General features: G+C 43.2%; 1 protein-coding gene across 5 annotated transcripts in view; it reads left to right on the forward strand.

Annotated features, from left to right (window-relative positions):
* LOC105480260 (insulin degrading enzyme) overlaps positions 1-19052 on the forward strand; it is a 139180-nt gene that overhangs the window by 90343 nt on the left and 29785 nt on the right. For all 5 annotated transcript variants that reach the window (XM_011738862.3, XM_011738844.3, XM_011738854.3 and 2 more), the window contains exons 12-14: positions 10679-10781; positions 13930-14052; positions 17898-17980. In XM_011738862.3, the coding sequence (XP_011737164.1) occupies positions 10679-10781; positions 13930-14052; positions 17898-17980 (309 nt within the window). The remainder of the gene's footprint in view (positions 1-10678; positions 10782-13929; positions 14053-17897; positions 17981-19052) is intronic.

Below are 19052 nucleotides of genomic sequence, written 5' to 3' on the forward strand. Positions count from 1 at the left end.
AACCTCTGCATCCTGGGATCAAGCGATTCTCCTGCACTCCCTAGTAGCTGTAACTACAGGCGCGTGCCACCATGCCCAGCCAATTTTTGTATTTTTAGTAGGGACAGGTTTCACCATGTTGGCCAGGATGGTCTTGATCTCTTGACCTGGTGATCTGCCTGCCTTGGCCTCCCAAAGTGCTGGGATTATAGACATGAGCCAACGCACCCGGCTTTTTTGTTTGTTTGTTTAATACAGTCTTGCTCTGTTGCCCAGGCTGGAGTGCACTGGCGTGATCTTGGCTCACTGCAACCTCCTCCTCCTGGGTTCAAGCAATTCTCATGCCTGAGCCTCCCAAGTAGCTGGGATTACAGGCGTATGCCACCAATGCCCAGCTAATTTTTAAATTTTTTTGTAGAGCAAGAGTCTCACTATGTTGCCCAGATTAGTCTCGAACTCCTGAGCTCAAATGATCCTCCCACCTCAGCTTCCCAAAGTGCTAGGATTACAGGCATGTGCCACTGCACCTGGCCTTTTTTATTTTTTAAAATTTTTTTATTTTTTTCTGAGATAGGGTCTCACTCTCACCCAGGCTAGAGTGCAGTGGTGCGATCTCAGCTCACTGCAACCTCTGCCTCCCAGGTTCAAGCGATTCTCTTGCCTCAGCCTCCCGAGTAGCTGAGATTACAGGTGTATGCCACCACACCCGGCTAATTTTTGTATTTTCAGTAGAAATGGGGTTTCTCCATGTTGGTCAGGCTGGTCTCAAACTCATGACCTCAGGTGATCTGCCCACCTCAGCCTCCCAAACTGCTGGGATTACAGGCATGAGGGCATGAGCCACTGTACTTGGCCAGTCAGTTGATTTTATTTTTGACAAGAGCATCAACATAATTGAGAATGGAAAATCTTTTCAACAAATGGTGCTGTTCTACCAGCTGCATATCTATATGAAAAATGATGAAACTTGACCTTTACCTCATACTATTTATAAAATTTGAGATAGATCATAGACCTAAATATAAGCACTAAATCTATAAAACTTCCAGAAAAAATAGGAAAATATCTTCAAAACCTTGAGATAGGCAAAGATTTCTTGGATAGAACATGAAAAGCAGTAACCACTGACAAAAACACATTGGCCGTGCACAGTGGTTCACGCCTGTAATGCCAGCATTTTGCAAGCATAGAGGGAGGATTGCTTGAGCGCAGGAATTTGAGACCAGCCTGGGCAACATGATGAAACCCCATCTCTAAAAAAAATATGCAAATTAGCAGGGTGTGGTGGTACATGCCTGTAGTCCCAGCTACTCAGGAGGCTGAGGTGGGAGGATTGCTTGAGCCCAGGAGGTGGAGGTTGCAGTGAGCCGTGATCATGCCACTGCACTCCAGCCTGGGCAACAGAGTGAGACCCTGCCTTAAAGAAGGCTGGGTGCGGTGGCTCATGCCTATAATCCTAGCACTTTGGGAGACTGAAGTGGGTGGATCACCTGAGGTCAGGAGTTCAAGACCAGCCTGGCCAACATGGCGAAACCCCGTCTCTACCGTAATCCCAGCTACTTGGGAGGCTGAGGCAGGAGAATCGCTTGAACCTGGGGGCCAGAGGTTGCAGTGAGCCAAGATCACGCCACTTTACTCCACCCTGGGCAAAAGAGTGAAACTCCATCTCCAAAAAAAAAAACACATACACACTGATAAAATGGACATCATCAATATTAAAAACTGCTCATTAAGTGATATATGCATTTACTTACATGATTGAAATACATGGAAGAAAAATACCCAGAACACACACTAATTTTTACTTTACTTGCCACACTAATTTTAATTTACTTGCCTCATTTAGGCAAGTAAAACAGTTTAAATATTTGTATTTTCCTCAGTGTACTTATATATTCCGGGGGGAAAAAAATCAACCTAAATCTGGTTGAATTTTATCATACATACCTTCTACAAATAAAACCTCTTACCAACATGAGGAGGAAGAGCTGTAGATTTACTAATAGAACTTATTAGACAATCTGTTTTCCAGGTTCAAGCAATTATCTGGCCTCAGCCTCCCAGTAGCTGGGATAACACGCATCCGTCACCATGCCTGACTAATTTTTGTTTTTTGTTTTTTGAGATGGAGTTTCGCTCTTGTTGCCTAGGCTGGAGTACAATGGCGCGATCTCGGCTCACTGCACCTCCGCCTCCTGGGTTCAGACAATTCTCCTGCCTCAGCCTCCCAAGTAGCTGGGATTACAGGCTCCTGCCACCACGCCCAGCTAACTTTTTGTATTTTTAGTAGAGATGGGGTTTTGCTGTGTTGGCCAGGCTGGTCTTGAACTCCTGACCTCAGGCGATCCACCTGCCTCAGCCTCCCAAAGTGCTGGGATTGCAGGTGTGAGCCACCATGCCCAGCCTGTATTTTTTTTTTTTTTAGTAGAGACAAGATTTCACCACGTTGGCCAGGCTGGTCTCAAACTCCTGACCTCAAGTGATCCACCCACCCCGTCCTCCCAAAGTGCTGGGATTATAGGCATGAGCCACCATACCCAGCCTCACTAAACAATCTTTAAGATTCCTTCCAGTTACTAGTTTTGTGTGGTTTTGTCACCTACTACTAATCATGAGATCTTGGATACATAATTTTTTTCCTTCAACGTTCATTGAATCACTTATGTGAAACCTCAGAGTTGACAGTCCTGAAAGGGGGACTTGTGAAAAGTTAACTTTATATAATGTCATGAATACTGGCTCTCATTTAATTTCCTTGAACCCTGTTCATCTGCAAAATGGGGATAGTGCTTTATATGATGTAAAATGTTTTAGCAAAGTCAAAAAGTGTTGTACAAACACAAGCTAATGCTATATTAAAGGTATACCATATAATAAGGTTGTGCTTTTTTTTTTTTTTTTGGTAAGAAAAAACCATGATTTAAATTCTAATTCTTGCTGCTCTAGAGCCAGTAATTGACCCAGCAACACTTTGTAGGAGTGCATTTGCTGGAGCATATGTTTTACTTTTGAAATTGCATATTTCTAAATGTGATACCTTATGCAATTAGAGTTAAATACCTCTTTTTACTCTCACATTTAAAGAGAAAGCACTTTTCCTCTACAGGATTGGTCTCTGTGACTGTTACAATTGTAACTGCAGTAGGTCAGTGATACATGGTGCAAAACAACCTGGGATAATACTGCCAACTGCCAGGCCAGACTAGGGTGGCTCAAGGGTAAGATTACCTTCTTTAATACCCACTGAGACAAGTTTAACATTGCAACCAGGTAGGGAAATAAACAGGACACTCTTAAGAATAAAAGGAACCTTAGAGGCCATTTAATCCAACTCCTGTTAGGTATACACTTGGCCCTCCATATCTGCAGGAGATTGGTTCCAAGACTCCCATGGATATCAAAATCCAAGGTGCTCAAGTCCCTTATGTAAAATGGTACAGTATGGTACTGTGTATCTGTTCTGTAGTATCCCAGCTAAGTAGTTACCAGCTTCAGTTTAACTTCTTCCAAGGATGGGAAACTCATAATATTAAGGTAGCCAGTTTCATTTTTGCCAGTCCTAATTGTTAGAAAATTATTTTGAATTTTGAGACTTGATGACTTGTTCAAAGGTGTTTACCTATTATTACTCTATGATCATTGTCACCCAGCTCCCCTGATCCTATCATTTGGTGCCTGTTTTTCCATATTAAATCTACAAAAACAGCTATAGAGTCTTTGTCATGTGCCTTCCTTTAGTCATAAATAATTCCATTTATTTGGGAGAAGTTACTCTTGATTAATCCATGAAAGTCTTAGTGGTAACAACGGACTTCTTGTCTAAATGTTTGGCAGTCTGACAGTTAACTGTAGAATATTGTCAGGGATCAATGCCTAATTTACTGGCTTCTGGTGTTCAGACTTCACTCCTTTTTTCTTTTTGAAAGTTACAGCATTTGCCCATCTCCATCTCCAGTTTTCTGCCTCATCTCGTGTTCTCCAGCATTTCTAAAAGATGATGGACAATGATTCTGTTAGGATTTGGTAGTGGCATAAGCATTAGAAATTGTGACTCATCTGTATTTGGAGATGTGATTTCTCTTTTTTAATTTTCATTTTTTTTGAGACAGAGTCTTGCTGTGTTGCCCAGGCTGGAGTGCAGTGGCACAATCTTGGCTCACTGCAACCTCTTCCTCCTGGGTTCAAAGGATTCTCCTGCCTCAGCCTCCCGAGTAGCTGGCATTACAGGCACCCACTACCACACCCAGCTAATTTTTGTATTTTTAGTGGAGATGGGGTTTTACCATATTGGCCAGACTGGTCTTGAACTCCTGAACTCAAGTGATCCACCGGCCTCGGCCTCCCAAATTGTTGAGATTACAGGCGTGAGCCACCACACCTGGCCAAAGAAGTGATTTCATACTTGGCTCATTCACCTATCTTCAACTCCTTTTTTCTGTGTTTGGTCCACCTTTACAGTTAAAAGACCCATGTTTCTTTCAAAGACAAGGTAAATAAGAGAGGGGAGTAGTCCTGCCATCTGTTAACATGAGATTAACTGATTACATTTTGCTATAGGTCATGTGTCCTATTAAATTATGAGTTTCTTCTAAATAGGAACTGTATTTTGTCTTTCCCAGAATTTGACCTGGTAAGAACTCAAAAGTTGACTGAATTTTCTCAACTTTAAGCCTTATCTTTCTTGACTTTTTTCTTACTTTAAGAAACACTTTAGTCCAGGCGTGGTGGCTCACGCCTGTAATCCCAGCACTTTGGGAGGCTGAGGCAGGTGGATTACCTGAGTTTGGGTGTTTGAGACCAGCCTGACCAACATGGTGAAACCCCATCTCTACTAAAAATACAAAAATTAGGCCAGGCGCGGTGGCTCAAGCCTGTAATCCCAGCACTTTGGGAGGCCAAGACGGGCGGATCACGAGGTCAGGAGATCGAGACTAGCCTGGCTAACACGGTGAAACCCCGTCTCTACTAAAAAAATACAAAAAGCTAGCCGGGCGAGGTGGCGGGCGCCTGTAGTCCCAGCTACTGGGGAGGCTGAGGCAGGAGAATGGCGTAGACCCGGGAGGCGGAGCTTGCAGTGAGCTGAGATCCGGCCACTGCACTCCAGCCTGGGCGACAGAGCGAGACTCCGTCTCAAAAAAAAAAGAAAAAAAAAAAATACAAAAATTAGTCGGGCATGGTGGCAGGCACCTGTAATCCCAGCTACTCAGAAGGCTGAGGCATGGAAATCGCTTGAACCCAGGGGGTGGAGGTTGCAGTGAGCCAAGATCATGCCACTGCACTCCAGTCTGGGGGATAGAGCGAGACTCTTTCTCCCAAAAAAAAAAAAAAAAAACACACACACACTTTAAAAAAAAATGGTTTTTAGCATTTTTCACGAGCCTCATCACTATTTAAGTATGATTTTTGAGTCTCATCAATAGATATTTTTTTTCCAACCTTCTGTCTTCTCTGTGTATCCTTTAAAAATCTAATTTGATATCATGATAGTATAGAATTTTACTAGTGGAAGGAGAGAGTTCATCTAATTTGAATCCTTATTTAAAAATTAATGAGGCCGGGTGTGGTGGCTCACGCCTGTAGTCCCAGCACTTTAGGAGGCCAAGGTGGGTGGATCACCAGTTCAAGACCAGCCTGGCCAACATGGCGAAACCCTGTCTCTATTAAAAATACAAAAGGCCGGGCGCAGTGGCTCATGCCTCTAATCCCAGCACTTTGGGAGGCCGAGGTGGGCAGATCATGAGGTCAGGAGTTTGAGACTAGCCTGGCTAACATAGTGAAACCCTGTCTCTGCTAAAAATACAAAAATTAGCCAGGCATGGTGGTATGTGCCTGTAGTCTCAGCTACTCAGGAGGCTGAAGCAGGAGAATGCTTGAACCCAGGAGGCGGAGGTTGTGGTGAGCCAAGATCACACCACTGTACTCCAGCCTGGGCAACAGAATGAGACTCCGTCTCAAAAAAAAAAAAAAAAAATTAAAAATTAATGATACTGAGGTTTAGAGAGGCTAAATGGCTTGTGCCTAACTTAGATCTGTAATTTTGGCAAGATTTCAAAGAAAGTGATTCAGAGTATCTGCCAGAATCCCAGTTTCTTATTGCCAGGTCTGTGCCCTTTCCACTAATTCTGTTTGAATTAATCACAATTACCTATGAAGCCTCTTCTCATTCTTTGGATATCTTTTCCCTTTTCTTTGTCATTTGTAAAAATCTCAAGAGAATTTATTATTTGGGAACCATATTGCCTTTTAATGTCTGTAGTCAGGAGACCTTTTGTTTCCAGGTGAGTTCCATCCAGCTTCGACAGCTGCATTCCCTCCAAACATTTTTAAATGTACTTGAAGTCAACAGCATTCATTCTAGCCCACTGCTTCCTTTTCTTGCTGTTGTAAGTTTTAGTATGAAAAGGTTGTGTTTTCTCATGTTTCATTGTTACATTTCTTTCTTTTTCTTTAATTAGAGACAGAGTCTCACTGTATTGCCCAGGCTTGCCTTGAACTCCTGGGCTCAAGTGACCCACCAGCCTTGGCCTCCCAAAGTGTTGGGATTACAGACTTGAGCCACCGTGCCTGGCCTGTTTTCTCATTTCTAAGGATCACATCATTACCATATTGGCAGCCTTTTCTTCCCCCACACTCTAGCCACATTAAAAAAAAAAACTGGGCTGGGCATGGTGGCTCACACCTGTAACCCTAGCACTCTGGGAGGCCAAGGCGGGAGGATTGTTTGAGCTCAGGAGTTTGAGACCAGTCTGGGCAACATGGTGAGACCTCATTTCTACCAAAAAAAAAAAAAAAAAAAAAAAAAAAAAAAAAAAAAATTAGCTGGATATGGTGGTATATGCCTATAGTCCCAGCTACTTGAGAGACTGAGGCAGGAGGATCACCTGAGCCCAGGAGTTCAAGGCTGCAGTGAGGTATGATCACACCACTGTACGAGATCCCGTCTCAAAAAAAAGAAACCCTATTTTTCGTATAATTAGATTTTCAGCAGATGGTCTAAAGTGCTCCAATATTTGTACTAGTTTTTCTCAACTGTCTGCGGTTGTGTATACCATAGGTATCTGTACTTCAATTATTGTTTTTCTCCTAATTCAAGTGCTCTTCCCTGTACTTTCACACTCTGGTTCATAGGTGTCTATATGGGTTTGATGTGTGTATACTCTGTCTCTACCATTATTTTCTTCCTTGTCTCTATTTATTACATCATACATTCCCTTTCATTGTATATTTCAATCTTGAATTCCTTAATGATATACTAACTGTTGGTCTGAAAGTATCTCTTTTTGTTAGTCTGGTATTTGATCTGTGCCTAGTCTGAGGAACTGTGCTTGTCTATTTCCTTATAATAACATTTCACATGTTACCCGTACACCTCACTTTGGTATATAGCTATCCAAATCCCTAAAGACTGTACTTGATGGGTCTGCCTTTTTCCCCTCCTTTTTTTAACCTGAGCATTACTGCACAGCCTTCAGTGTCTGCTTTCTGTGTCAGATAGTCATCCTCCAGAGCATCTGGCTTGGCAGCTTGTTTACTTTCTCAGAACTGAGTTTAAGGTTTTCTTGTTTCAAAGGGCAAGTCCACTCCAGCCTGGGTGTCAGAGTGAGACCCTGTCTCTAAAAAAAAAAGAAATCAAGTGTTTCATGGAAGAGTAGATGAGAAGACCATCTACCAGATTCTTCTGCTTAATGTGTTTTTTAAAAGTCTCCTTGAGAATCAATCCATTCATTCTCTGAGAAATCAACAAGCCCGAGCTCCTAGGCCTGAGTCTGCATAGGCTCTATCATGTATTGAATGCCCTTAAGAGATACCATACACTCTTCATACAGCTATATGATTTCTGTGAACTCTACACATACAACTCAAAAGGGATTCTTGAACTACCAACATGCATCACTTCCTTCTGGATGCAATAATAGAACTCTTTGATCTGTCAAACCGTATGATTCCTCTGTATCTTTCTGTGGAACATATTTCTTATTTAGCATGTTTTCTAGAACTGGTAGTGGTTAGTGGCAGATAGGCCAGATCAGAAACACCTACAGCTGGAGGATTAGTCAGTCATACTGACAGGTGAGTCAGCTTGCTTTAGGATATCTACCAAAAAGCAGATAACAAGACCAAGTCCAGTCAGCCAGGTAGAGTATTTTATCTAGAATGTATAAAAAATAGATGGGGCCTGGCGCAGTGGCTCAAGCCTGTAATCCCAGCACTTTGGGAGGCCGAGACGGGCGGATCACGAGGTCAGGAGATCGAGACCATCCTGGCTAACACGGTGAAACCCTGTCTCTACTAAAAAATACAAAAAAAAAAAAAAAACTAGCCGGGCAAGGTGGCAGGTGCCTGTAGTCCCAGCTACTCGGGAGGCTGAGGCAGGAGAATGGCGTAAACCTGGGAGGCGGAGCTTGCAGTGAGCTGAGATCCAGCCACTGCACTCCAGCCCGGGCGACAGAGCGAGACTCCGTCTCAAACAAACAAACAAAAAAAATAGATGGTAGTTCACACTACTAGCGTTGAAGTTGGGGAGGTTCTACAAGGGGCAGGTATTTGGAACAGAGACTGGGATTCTCAAAATGGATGAGTATCATCAGAGGGGAGTTTCGATTGCAAGTACTAGGCTTTCAGCTGTGAGGCCAACATTCAGAGGCTAGAATCAAACCTCTAGGGGGATAGGTGAGAACAAGCAGGAACAGATATGGACCTAGTTATTTGAATTGGGAATTGGGACTTAAGGGAGAAGTGGAACCAATAGCAGGACTGACTTTACACCAAGTTGCCCAAGCTAATTGGCTAGAATTCCTTGACCCATAAGATTCAAAATAGGACTGGTCCCAGCCTGTGGTTGAGTCCACTGGTGGGGGTGTAATGATTCCAACTTCAATGATTAAAAGGCGGTAGAGGCAGAGTGTCCCTGATAGTGCTTTACAGGGATGGCTTAGAGTTCCACTGGTTCTGAACTTCTTTTGCTCCTCTAGTCTTGTCATTTTTTGTTCACTTATCTTTTGACATCATTTTATCTCTGCCTTCCCTCCTTGAACACTTTTTTTTTTCTTTTCTTTTTTTGCTTGAGACAGTCTCACTGTCGCCCAGGCTGGAGTGTAGTGGGCAGTCTCGGCTCACTGCAAGCTCCGCCTCCCGGGTTCCCGCCATTCTCCTGCCTCAGCCTCCCAAGTAGCTGGGACTACAGGCGCCCACCACCACGCCTGGCTAATTTTTTGTATTTTTAGCAGAGATGGGATTTCACCATGTTAGCCAGGATGGTCTCATCTCCTGACCTCGTGATCCGCCTGCCTTGGCCTCTGAAAATGCTGGGATTACAGGCGTGAGCCACCATGCCTGTCCTTGAACACTTTTTTCCGTCTGACTTCTCTTCTGGGCTGTTTCTACTGTCGCATCAAAAAAAGCTTTTAGGCTGGCTCACACCTGTAATCCCATTACTTTGGGAGGCTGAGGCAGGCGGATCACCTGAGGTCAGGAGTTCAAGACCAGCCTGGCCAATATGGTGAAACCCCATCTCTACTAACAATACAAAAATTAGCTGGGCATGGTGGCGGGCACCTGTAATCCCAGCTACTTGGGAGGCTGAGGCCGGAAAATTGCTTGAACCCGGGAGGCGGAGGTTGCAGTGAGCTAAGATCACACCATTGCACTCCAGCCTGGGTGGCAAGAGCAAAACTCCGACTCAAAAAAAAAAAAAAAAATTAACCAGGCATGGTGGCAGGCGCCTGTAATCCCAGCTACTTGGGAGGCTGAGACAGGAGAATTCTTGAACCCAGGAGGCAGAGGTTACCGTAGTAGACATTTTTTGGTCTTGTCCCTTTCTCCCCTAGTAGCAGGAAGGCCTGTGTATTTGTAGTAGATATATTTGATGCCAGTCTCTGGCAGGAAAAAAACATAGAGCAGAAATGTAGCAAGCAATAATAAAAGTTTCTTGGGTATGTGTGTCACATTTTTAAAATATCTGGATGAGCCAACAGGTTTTGTTAGTCATTCCTGTTATCATTCCTGTTAATTCTGCACCTGAGATATTCCTAGGAAGGAGTACTTTTTTGCCTTTTTTTTTTTTTTTCCCAAGAGAAAAGGTTTTGATTTGTCACCCAGGCAGGAGTGCAATGGTGTGATTCTAGCCTACTGCAGCCTCAAACTCCTGGGCTCAAGCAATCCTCCCACCTCAGATTCCCAAGAAGTTGGGACTACAGGTGCGTGCCACCCCACCTGGTTAATTATTAAAATGTTTTGTAGAGACAGGTCCCACTATTTTGCCCAGGTTGCTCTTGAACTCCTGGGCTCAAGCGATCTTCCTGCCTCAGCCTCCTAAAGTGCTGGGATTTCAGGCATGAGCCACCACATCCACAATTTCTTTGCTTTTTTTAAGGACTGTTTTTTAACTGACCTTGTTATATTTTTTCCCCCAGCTACTCTTCTTTTTAAATTTTAGTCAGTAGCAACCTAGAGGAATCTCTCCTGTGAGCAGTTTTTCACACTGAAAATAGTGGACTATAACTAAAGGATAACAGGGACTATGATCAGAAACCTCTATTCTTATATTGCTTGTTTGGACTAAGCCTTACAGGATTTGCTGGGTCTTAAGAGGCCCAGCACGTTCTTGGATATTATTTATATTGTCCTTAATCAGGTTCTTTAAATTTATATATACAGTGTGAGTTTACAGGGTTTTTTTGTTTGTTTTTTCTATCTCTAGGGTTGCAATAGTTTCTAAATCTTTTGAAGGAAAAACTGATCGCACAGAAGAGTGGTATGGAACCCAGTACAAACAAGAAGCTATACCAGATGAAGTCATCAAGGTAGGGTTAGCTCATCTGTGAATAAGCCTGTGAGGAATCAGAAGGACATTGCTTCCTAGATCCACCAACTAAGACCGCAGAGTGTGGAAGACTGATGACCTAGTGTTGTCTGTACCATCCTAAGAGAAATCAATAAGTAGATAAGGAGCTGGAGTTTAGCCTTTTCATGAAGACATGATACTCTAGCCACTTTCTCATGTGTCTATCAAACCACCAGGGTTGTGCCTCATGCCATAAAAGGTAACTGAAGTGCAGGGTACACAGGCACAGGCAGCAGAAAGGCAAGAAGAGATGGAAGTAGGAAGCATGAGAGACCAATGCAAGGGCTCCAAGGAGCTCACAGTCTTGCTGTGAACACAGGCTGAGAAGGAGGCTCTAGGATTCATACCATGTTCACTTCAGGAGATGCTATGTTTTATGCCTCATGTTATAGCACCGTTCTTTTTGTCAACATAGGGGAATTATGATTTTCAGAACAGGTATGTTAAGACAATATTTTGTCCCATTCATCAGTAGTCAGGATTTTGCTTGTGAATGTTACCTACTTATCTAGTACTTTTTCTTTCTTTCTCTTTTGATTCTCATTGGCTATGTGCCTTTGAGATTGGCTCCATTATTCCTGGGAAAAGACCAGAAAACTTTACTGACTAGATTCTAGCTAAACTCGAGTAATGGACATTTTAAAAATGTACCTGTGTAATGACATATAAAAAAGGAATTAGTTTAAGAAAGAAAATCATCACTGATACTTCACAGCTCTCTGACATATTCATAATACAGAAGGAGATCATTGAAGCCCCCCAGTGTGTGAAAATGTCCATCTCTCTAAACTGTGAGGAAAGCTGATCTTCCATGAATTAGTGCTGGGTCTGAAATAGTCCTAAAACAAGAAAGAATCCCCATGTTCACCAGATTCTGACCAGAATAAACCTGCCCTGAATGGGCTTTTTTTTTTTTTGAGATGGAGTCTTGCTCTGTCACCAGGCTGAAGTACAGTGGCACAATCTCGGCTCACTGTAATCTCTGCCTCCCGGGTTCAAGCGATTCTCCTACCTCAGTCTCCCAAGTAGCTGGGACTATAGGCGCATGCCACCACGCCCAGCTAATTTTTGTATTTTTAGTAGAGACAGGGTTTTACCGTGTTGGCTAGGATGGTCTCAATCTCTTGACCTTATGATCCTCCCACCTCAGCCTCCCAAAGTGCTGGGATTACAGGCGTGAGCCACCATGGCTGGCTGGGAATTTTTTAAGAACACATCTCTCTGGGAACTCAGTAGTGAAATTACTTATTAAGTGTTTCCTAGTCCCTACTATTCAGCTGTTCTGGAAACCTAAGATACCACTTAGGAAATATGGCCAACTTGCCCAGTGCGGAAAGACACAAACACAGGAGCTAAGATAGAACCGTAAAATCTGCAAGGCTGTGCCACACCAACTAGAGATCAAATTACTGAATCCAGAAATCATAATTATTGACAATCGGTTGTTGTTGTTGTTGTTGTTTTTTAATAGACAGGGCATTGCTCTGTTGTCCAGGCTGGTTGCTTTTTTCTCCTGGCCAGTTGCTTTTTTTTTTTTTTTTTAATGATGAAAAGCCTTATAAATTAGGTTCAACCATCAGTGGCCTGTGATCTCTCCCACTTAGGTTTTAGAACTAGGACAGGGAACAGATCCAGCCTACAGGTTGTGTGAATCCCAACCTAAATCTCAACTGTGTGTGTTTTTTTTGTTTTTTAGACGGAGTCTCGCACTGTTGCCCGGGCTGGAGTGCAATGGCGCGATCTTGGCTCACTGCAACCTCTGCCTCCCAGGTTCATGTGATTCTCCTGTCTCAGCCTCCTGAGTAGCTGGGATTACAGATGCCCACCACCACACTCGGCTGATTTTTTGTATTTTTAATAGAGATGAGGTTTCACTATGTTGGCCAGACTGGTCTCAAACTCCTGACTTTGTGATCCACACATCTTGGCTTCCCCAAGTGCTGGGATTACAGGCGTGAACCACTGCATCTGGCCTCAACTTTGTTCTTAACCTTATGCTTGAACTACTGGTTCACTTAAAAGTTCACATGATCATCTGGGAGAGGTATGGGCCAGTTCTTAAGAAGTGCTGAAGGCTGAGTGCGGTGGCTCATGTCTGTAATCCTAGCACTTTAGGAGGCTGAGGTGGGCAGATTGAGATGAGGAGTTTGAGACCAGCCTGGGCAATACAGTGAAACCCTGTCTCTAATAAAATACAGAAATTAGCTGGGTGTGGTGGTGCACACCTGTAATCCCAGGGAGTTGGAGGATGCAGTGAGTGAAGATCACGCCACTGCATTCCAGCCTGGGCAACAGAGTGAGATTCTGTCTGTAAAAGAAAAAAAGAAGTACTGAAGTGAGGCTGGGCATGGTGGCTTACACCTGTAATCCCAGCACTTTGGGAGGCTGAAGTGGGTGGATCAGTTGAGGCCAGGAGTTCAAGACCAGCCTGGCCAACATGGTGAAACCCCATCTCTACTAAAAATATAAAAATTAATCGGGTGTGGTGGCACACACCTGTAGTCCCAGCTACTTGGGAGGCTGAGGCACGAGAATCGCTTGAACACAGGAGGCGGAGGTTGCAGTGAGTTGAGATCATGCCACTGCACTCCAACCTGGGCAACAGAACAAGACTCTGTCTCCGGAAGAAAAAAAAAGAGAGAAGTACTGAAGTGAAAGACACCCCCTTTAGCCTGGCTTTCAGGCCATACATGGATAGTATAGCTGAAAGTATGGCTCTTATATAAATGACCTATTGTCTAGCAGTTGTGGGAATATATTCCTGGGCAGATTATTCTCCATTATTTAAAGAGCTAGAATAAACATGATCTGCATATGGACCAGTCAGCTTTTCTGTGTTCCATAGTCTCAGATTGTTCCTCAGCTGGTCATTTTGGAGATGTGGAGAGGAAGAATAGATATATGAGCACAAAATCTTTACTAGTACTAGAAAGACCGACTCAAATTTCATGAAAACCGATCAATAGATTTGGTAGTACCTCCTTTATATATGATGGAAAACAATGCTGTGTGACATCTGTGCACTTGCCCATATATTGAGCAGAGATACTATTTTAAACTCTTAAATCAGGCTCTTACTGCATTTGTGTGTTTCATTACTCATCCAGAAATGGCAAAATGCTGACCTGAATGGGAAATTTAAACTTCCTACAAAGAATGAATTTATTCCTACGAATTTTGAGATTTTACCGTTAGAAAAAGAGGCGACACCATACCCTGCTCTTATTAAGGTAATGTGTTTGAATCAGTGATTTTAAATTGGGGGACAGACCTAACACATGGGGGACTAGAGAAATGATTTCTTACATTTGGTACTATGTTGATTTGGGGGGGGCTCACATACTGATAGATGACAAAAAAGCTGCAGAAAGAATAACTACAAGAAATATTAGAAGGTTGAAAATATTAAAGCAAGCAAACTAAACAATGCAGAATCTAGGAAATCGCTTTCTTTATAGGAGAAAAAAGTAAGTCTGAGCTGTAACTATAAGTCTGTGGAAAGGTCTGTGCCTCTTTTCCATGTCTGCTGAAGACCCAATAAGGAAGTAGGTTTGTGCTGCATCGTGGACATTAAAGATAAGAAAGGATCTCTACAGCCTGAAAGAGAGCAAGTCCAGGGGGAGCTGTTGGATTTCCTGCCCTTAAAAACATTCATTATGACATAGTGACTATATTAAATTAATGGAATAATAAACTAGTGCAAAGTGCCGTTGAGAAGTAGGGTTCCCTCCCCCTCTTTTTCAGACTATCCTTTTCATGCCATTGTTTCAGAACTTGAGTAAAGTATGTAAAAAATTGTATCAAATTATTACAGTACATTCTCCCTTCTAAACATATTTATTCTCCCTTCTAAACTGTTTGTAAACTGATGACTATAGGCACACACACGCATCTTTCTTTTTATCTTCTTCAAATGACCTGACATTTGGAAGAATTTAGATGAGTTCAGTGAGATAACAATCAGTGTTTAGGAACATGAAAATTTGTCTTAAGCAACTAGATTATTAATGAGGCAACCTTTTTTCTTCTTTTTTCTTTTCTTTTCTTGTTTTTTCTTTTTTTTTTTTGAGACAGAGTCTTGTTCTTGTTGCCCAGGCTGGAGTATAATGGCATAATCTTGCTCACTGTAACTTCCGCCTCCCAAGTTCAAGTGATTCTCCTGCCTTAGCCTCCCGAGTAGCTGGGATTACAGGCACCCGCCACCACGTCCAGCTAAGCTTTTGTATTTTTAGTAGAGACAGGGTTTCACCATGTTAGCCAGGCTGGCCTCGAACTCCTGACCTCAGGTGATCCGCCTGCCTCGGCCTCCCAAAGTACTGGGATTACAGGCATGAGCCACCGCGCCTAGCCCATTTTTCTTTAAAAATGACATTTTAAAGAGTTTTCTATTAGCTTATGCAAAGAGAAAGTTCATTTACCCCTCCTGTTTTTTATGTATTGTTTTTATTTATTTATTTGTCTATCTATCTATTTATTTATTTATTTATTTATTTTTGGAGGCAGGGTCTCTCTGTTGCCCAGGCTGGAGTGCAGTGGTGCGATCATAGCTCACTACAGCCTCAAGCTCCTGGGTTCAAACCATCTTCTGGCCTCAGCCTCCTAAGTAGCTGGACTATAGACGCACACCACACCCAGCTAATTTGTTTTTAATTTTTTGTAGAGATGAGATCTTGCTATGTTGCCTGGGCTGGTCTGGAACTCCTGGCCTCAAGTGATCCTCCTCCTTCAGCCTCTCAAGTAGCTGGAATTATAGGTGTGAGCTACCATATCTGACTTTTACTGTTTGTTTTAAATAGGCCTTCCCAGAGCAAACTAACAAGAACATTAAACCATTTATATCTCTTCCCAGAGTTTCAAGGTAGTTTCAAGTGACTAAAGCCATTCTTAGTATAGCATGAGTGAAGTGGAGAGGCAAGATAAGTAGCTTATTTGTTCATCCTTGGCCGTGTTGGTTATCCATGGTTGCATATTAAATTATTCCAAAACTCAGCAGCTTAAAACCACAACATTTAAGTTAGGCCAGGTGCGGTGGCTCGTGCCTGTAATCCCAGCACTTTGGGAGGCCGAGGCAGGCGGATCACGAGGTCAGGAGTTCAAGACCAGCCTGACCAAAATGGTGAAACCCCATCTCTACTAAAAAAAAATTAGCCGGGTGTGGTGGTGCACGCCTGTTATCCCACCTACTCAGGAGGCTGAGGCAGGAGAATCACTTGAACTCAGGAGGCAGAGATTATGGTGAGCTGAGATTGCGCCATTGCACTCTAACCTGGGTAAGAGCGAAACTCCGTCTCAAAAAAAAAAAACGCACGCCATTTATTATCTCACACAGTTTTTTTCTTTTTTTTTTAAGACTCGCATTCCATTGCCCAGGCTGTGGTGAAGTGGTGCAGTCATGGCTCACTGTAGCCTCAGCCTCCTGGGCTAAAGTGATCCACCAACCTCAGCCTCTTGTGTACCTAGGACTACAGGCACACACCACCATGCCCAGCTAATTAATTGTTCAATATATCTGTAGAGGTGGGATCTCACTATGTTGCCCAGGCCGATCTCAAACTCCTAGGCTCAAGCGATCCTCCTGCCTCAGCCTTCCAAATTTCTGGGATCACAGGCATGAACCATCATTCCTGGTCTCTCACACAGTTTTTGTTTTTGTTTTTGTTTTTGTTTTGAGACAGAGTTTCTCTCCGTTGCCCAGGCTGGAGTGCAGTGGTACAATCTCAGCTCACTGCAACCTCCGCTTCCCAGGTTCAAGCAATTCTCATGCCTTAGCCTCCGAAGTAACTGGGATTATAGGCATGTGCCACCATGCCCAACTAATTTTTGTGTGTTTAATAGAGACAGGGTTTTGCTAGTTGGCCAGGCTGGTCTCAAACTCCTGGCCTCAAGTGATCTGCCTGCCTTGGCCTCTCAAAGTGCTGGGATTACAGGTGTGAGCCGCCGTACCCTATCTCACACACAGTTTCTTTTTTTTGTTTTGTTTTGTTTTGTTTTGTTTTTTGAGATGGAGTCTCGCTCTATCACCCAGGCTGGAGTGCAGTGGCACCATCTCGGCTCACTGCAACCTCCGCCTCCCAAGTTCCAGTTCAAGCAATTCTCCTGCCTCAGCCTCCCAAATAGCTGAGACTACAGGCATGAGCCACCATACCCTGCTTTTTTTGTGTGTTATTAGTAGAGACGGGGTTTCACCATGTTGGCCAGGATGGTCTCGAACTCCTGACCTCATGATCTGCCCACCTCGGCATCCCAAAGTGTTGGGATTACAGGAGTGAAGCCACCACGCCCAGCCCTCATATACAGTTTCTGAGGAGGGCCAGGAATCCAGCAGTGACTTAGTTGGGTAGTTCTGGCTCAGGGCCCGTTGTGTGGTTATAGTCAAGCTGTTGGCTGAGGCTTCAGTCATCTGAAGGTTCAACCAGGGCTGGAGGATTCTCTTCCAAGTTCAGTTATGTGGTTGTTGGCCAGCCTTTTTCACCACATGGACCTCTCTGTAGAGTTGCTTGACGTGGCAGCAGGCTTCCCCCAAAGTGAATGATCCAAGAGGGAAAGTGAGTGATCAGGATGCAAGCCGCGGTGTCTTTTATAAATGCAGTCTCAGAGGTATACCATTAATTCTGTCATATTTTGTTAGTAAGGCAGACCAACCCTGGTCTAGTGTGGGAGGGGACCATCCAAGACTGTGAATCTCAGCAGGCAAGGATTGTTGTGGGCCACCCTGGAAGCTGGCTGCCATTCGCTTGCAAGGGACTTCTGCCTCTGCCTGCCTCCCAGTGTCCGGAAAGATGAAGACAGGATAGTTGGTATTGGCTTCTCTGATCTGTCTTTTTCTTCACTGTACCCCCATCTCCCTAATACAGGGGAAATAGAAGGCAGATTTCACTGTGCTACAGGAGTCTGCAGTCTTTGTCTCCAGCTTTCTACCTACTGACTCTGAGTATGTTTCAGGGCCATGGGACAGCAGCTCCAGAACAAAACTCTAACTATTGCCTGTGTTCTCCTCCTCTTGAAGAGTGATTTGATTGAACATTTTTGCTGAATGCACCTCTATTTCCCTAACCAAACTGTTTCTCCATCACAGGATACAGCTATGAGCAAACTCTGGTTCAAACAAGATGATAAGTTTTTTTTGCCGAAGGCTTGTCTCAACTTTGAATTTTTCAGGTATGTAAGATGAGTCTAGCTTATAAAGCTTCTTATAAAAATCAACAATTACATTTCCAAAAGTTATCTATTTTTCTTAAACATCCATGTCTAGAAATAAAAGGAATTAGAGTTATTTCAACTAGAAAAGGAGAGGCTGAAATAAATAAATAAATAAATAAAAATAAAGAAAAGGAGAGGCTGGCCAGGCACAGTGGCTCACGCCTGTAATCCCAGCACTTGGGAGGCCGAGGCAGGCGGATCATGAGGTCAGGAGATCGAGACCATCCTGGCTAACACGGTGAAACCCCGTCTCTACTAAAAATACAAAAAATTAGCCAGGCATGGTGGCGGGCGCCTGTAGTCCCAGCTACTCGGGAGGCCGAGGCAGGAGAATGGTGTGAACCCAGGAGGTGGAGGTTGCAGTCAGCCGAGATCGCATCACTGCACTCCAGCCTGAGCGACAGAGCAAGACTGTGTCTCAGGAAAAAAAAAAAAAAAAAAAAAAAAGAAAGGAGAGGCTGTTGCTGTTAAGAGGTATTTTTTAAAAAAACGTTGTTAACTCTTTTTTTTTTTTTTCCATTAATGAGTATACCCTTTAGCTGAAATGATTTATGTTAGCTATTGTTAGGACGACCTTCTTAGCCTTCAGGGTTTTGGATTCTGAGGAGGCCATAGATTTACCCAGAAGACTCACTGAAGAAAGAATAAATAATTTGGGGTGTTTTTATTGCTTTGGTTTTGTATTCCTGGAACTTGTCTAGAAGAAGAGGTACTAGTTACTAAATTATCCTGAGTCTTGTTTCGTCTTTTGTCTGGAGCTCCCTCTATTTCTGGCTTGATTACTTAAAAATTACTAATAAAAAGGGAGAAGATGTTTAGTAAAATTTATGAATAATGCTATTGCAGTAATTTCTCAGTGCATTTTCAATTCATCTCTGTCTTCCTTTACTTATTTGTGTGTTAATCACCCGATTCAGATTTTACTTTGTGAGTTTATACTTTTTATAATTTCATATTTCTAAAATTCAGTGGTTTATAAGATAAGCCTATCATGGTTTATTTGTTCAGTAATGTTCAATATGATAATCAG

Source organism: Macaca nemestrina, chromosome 9 (genome assembly GCF_043159975.1).
Source record: "Macaca nemestrina isolate mMacNem1 chromosome 9, mMacNem.hap1, whole genome shotgun sequence".
NCBI lineage: Eukaryota > Metazoa > Chordata > Mammalia > Primates > Cercopithecidae > Macaca > Macaca nemestrina.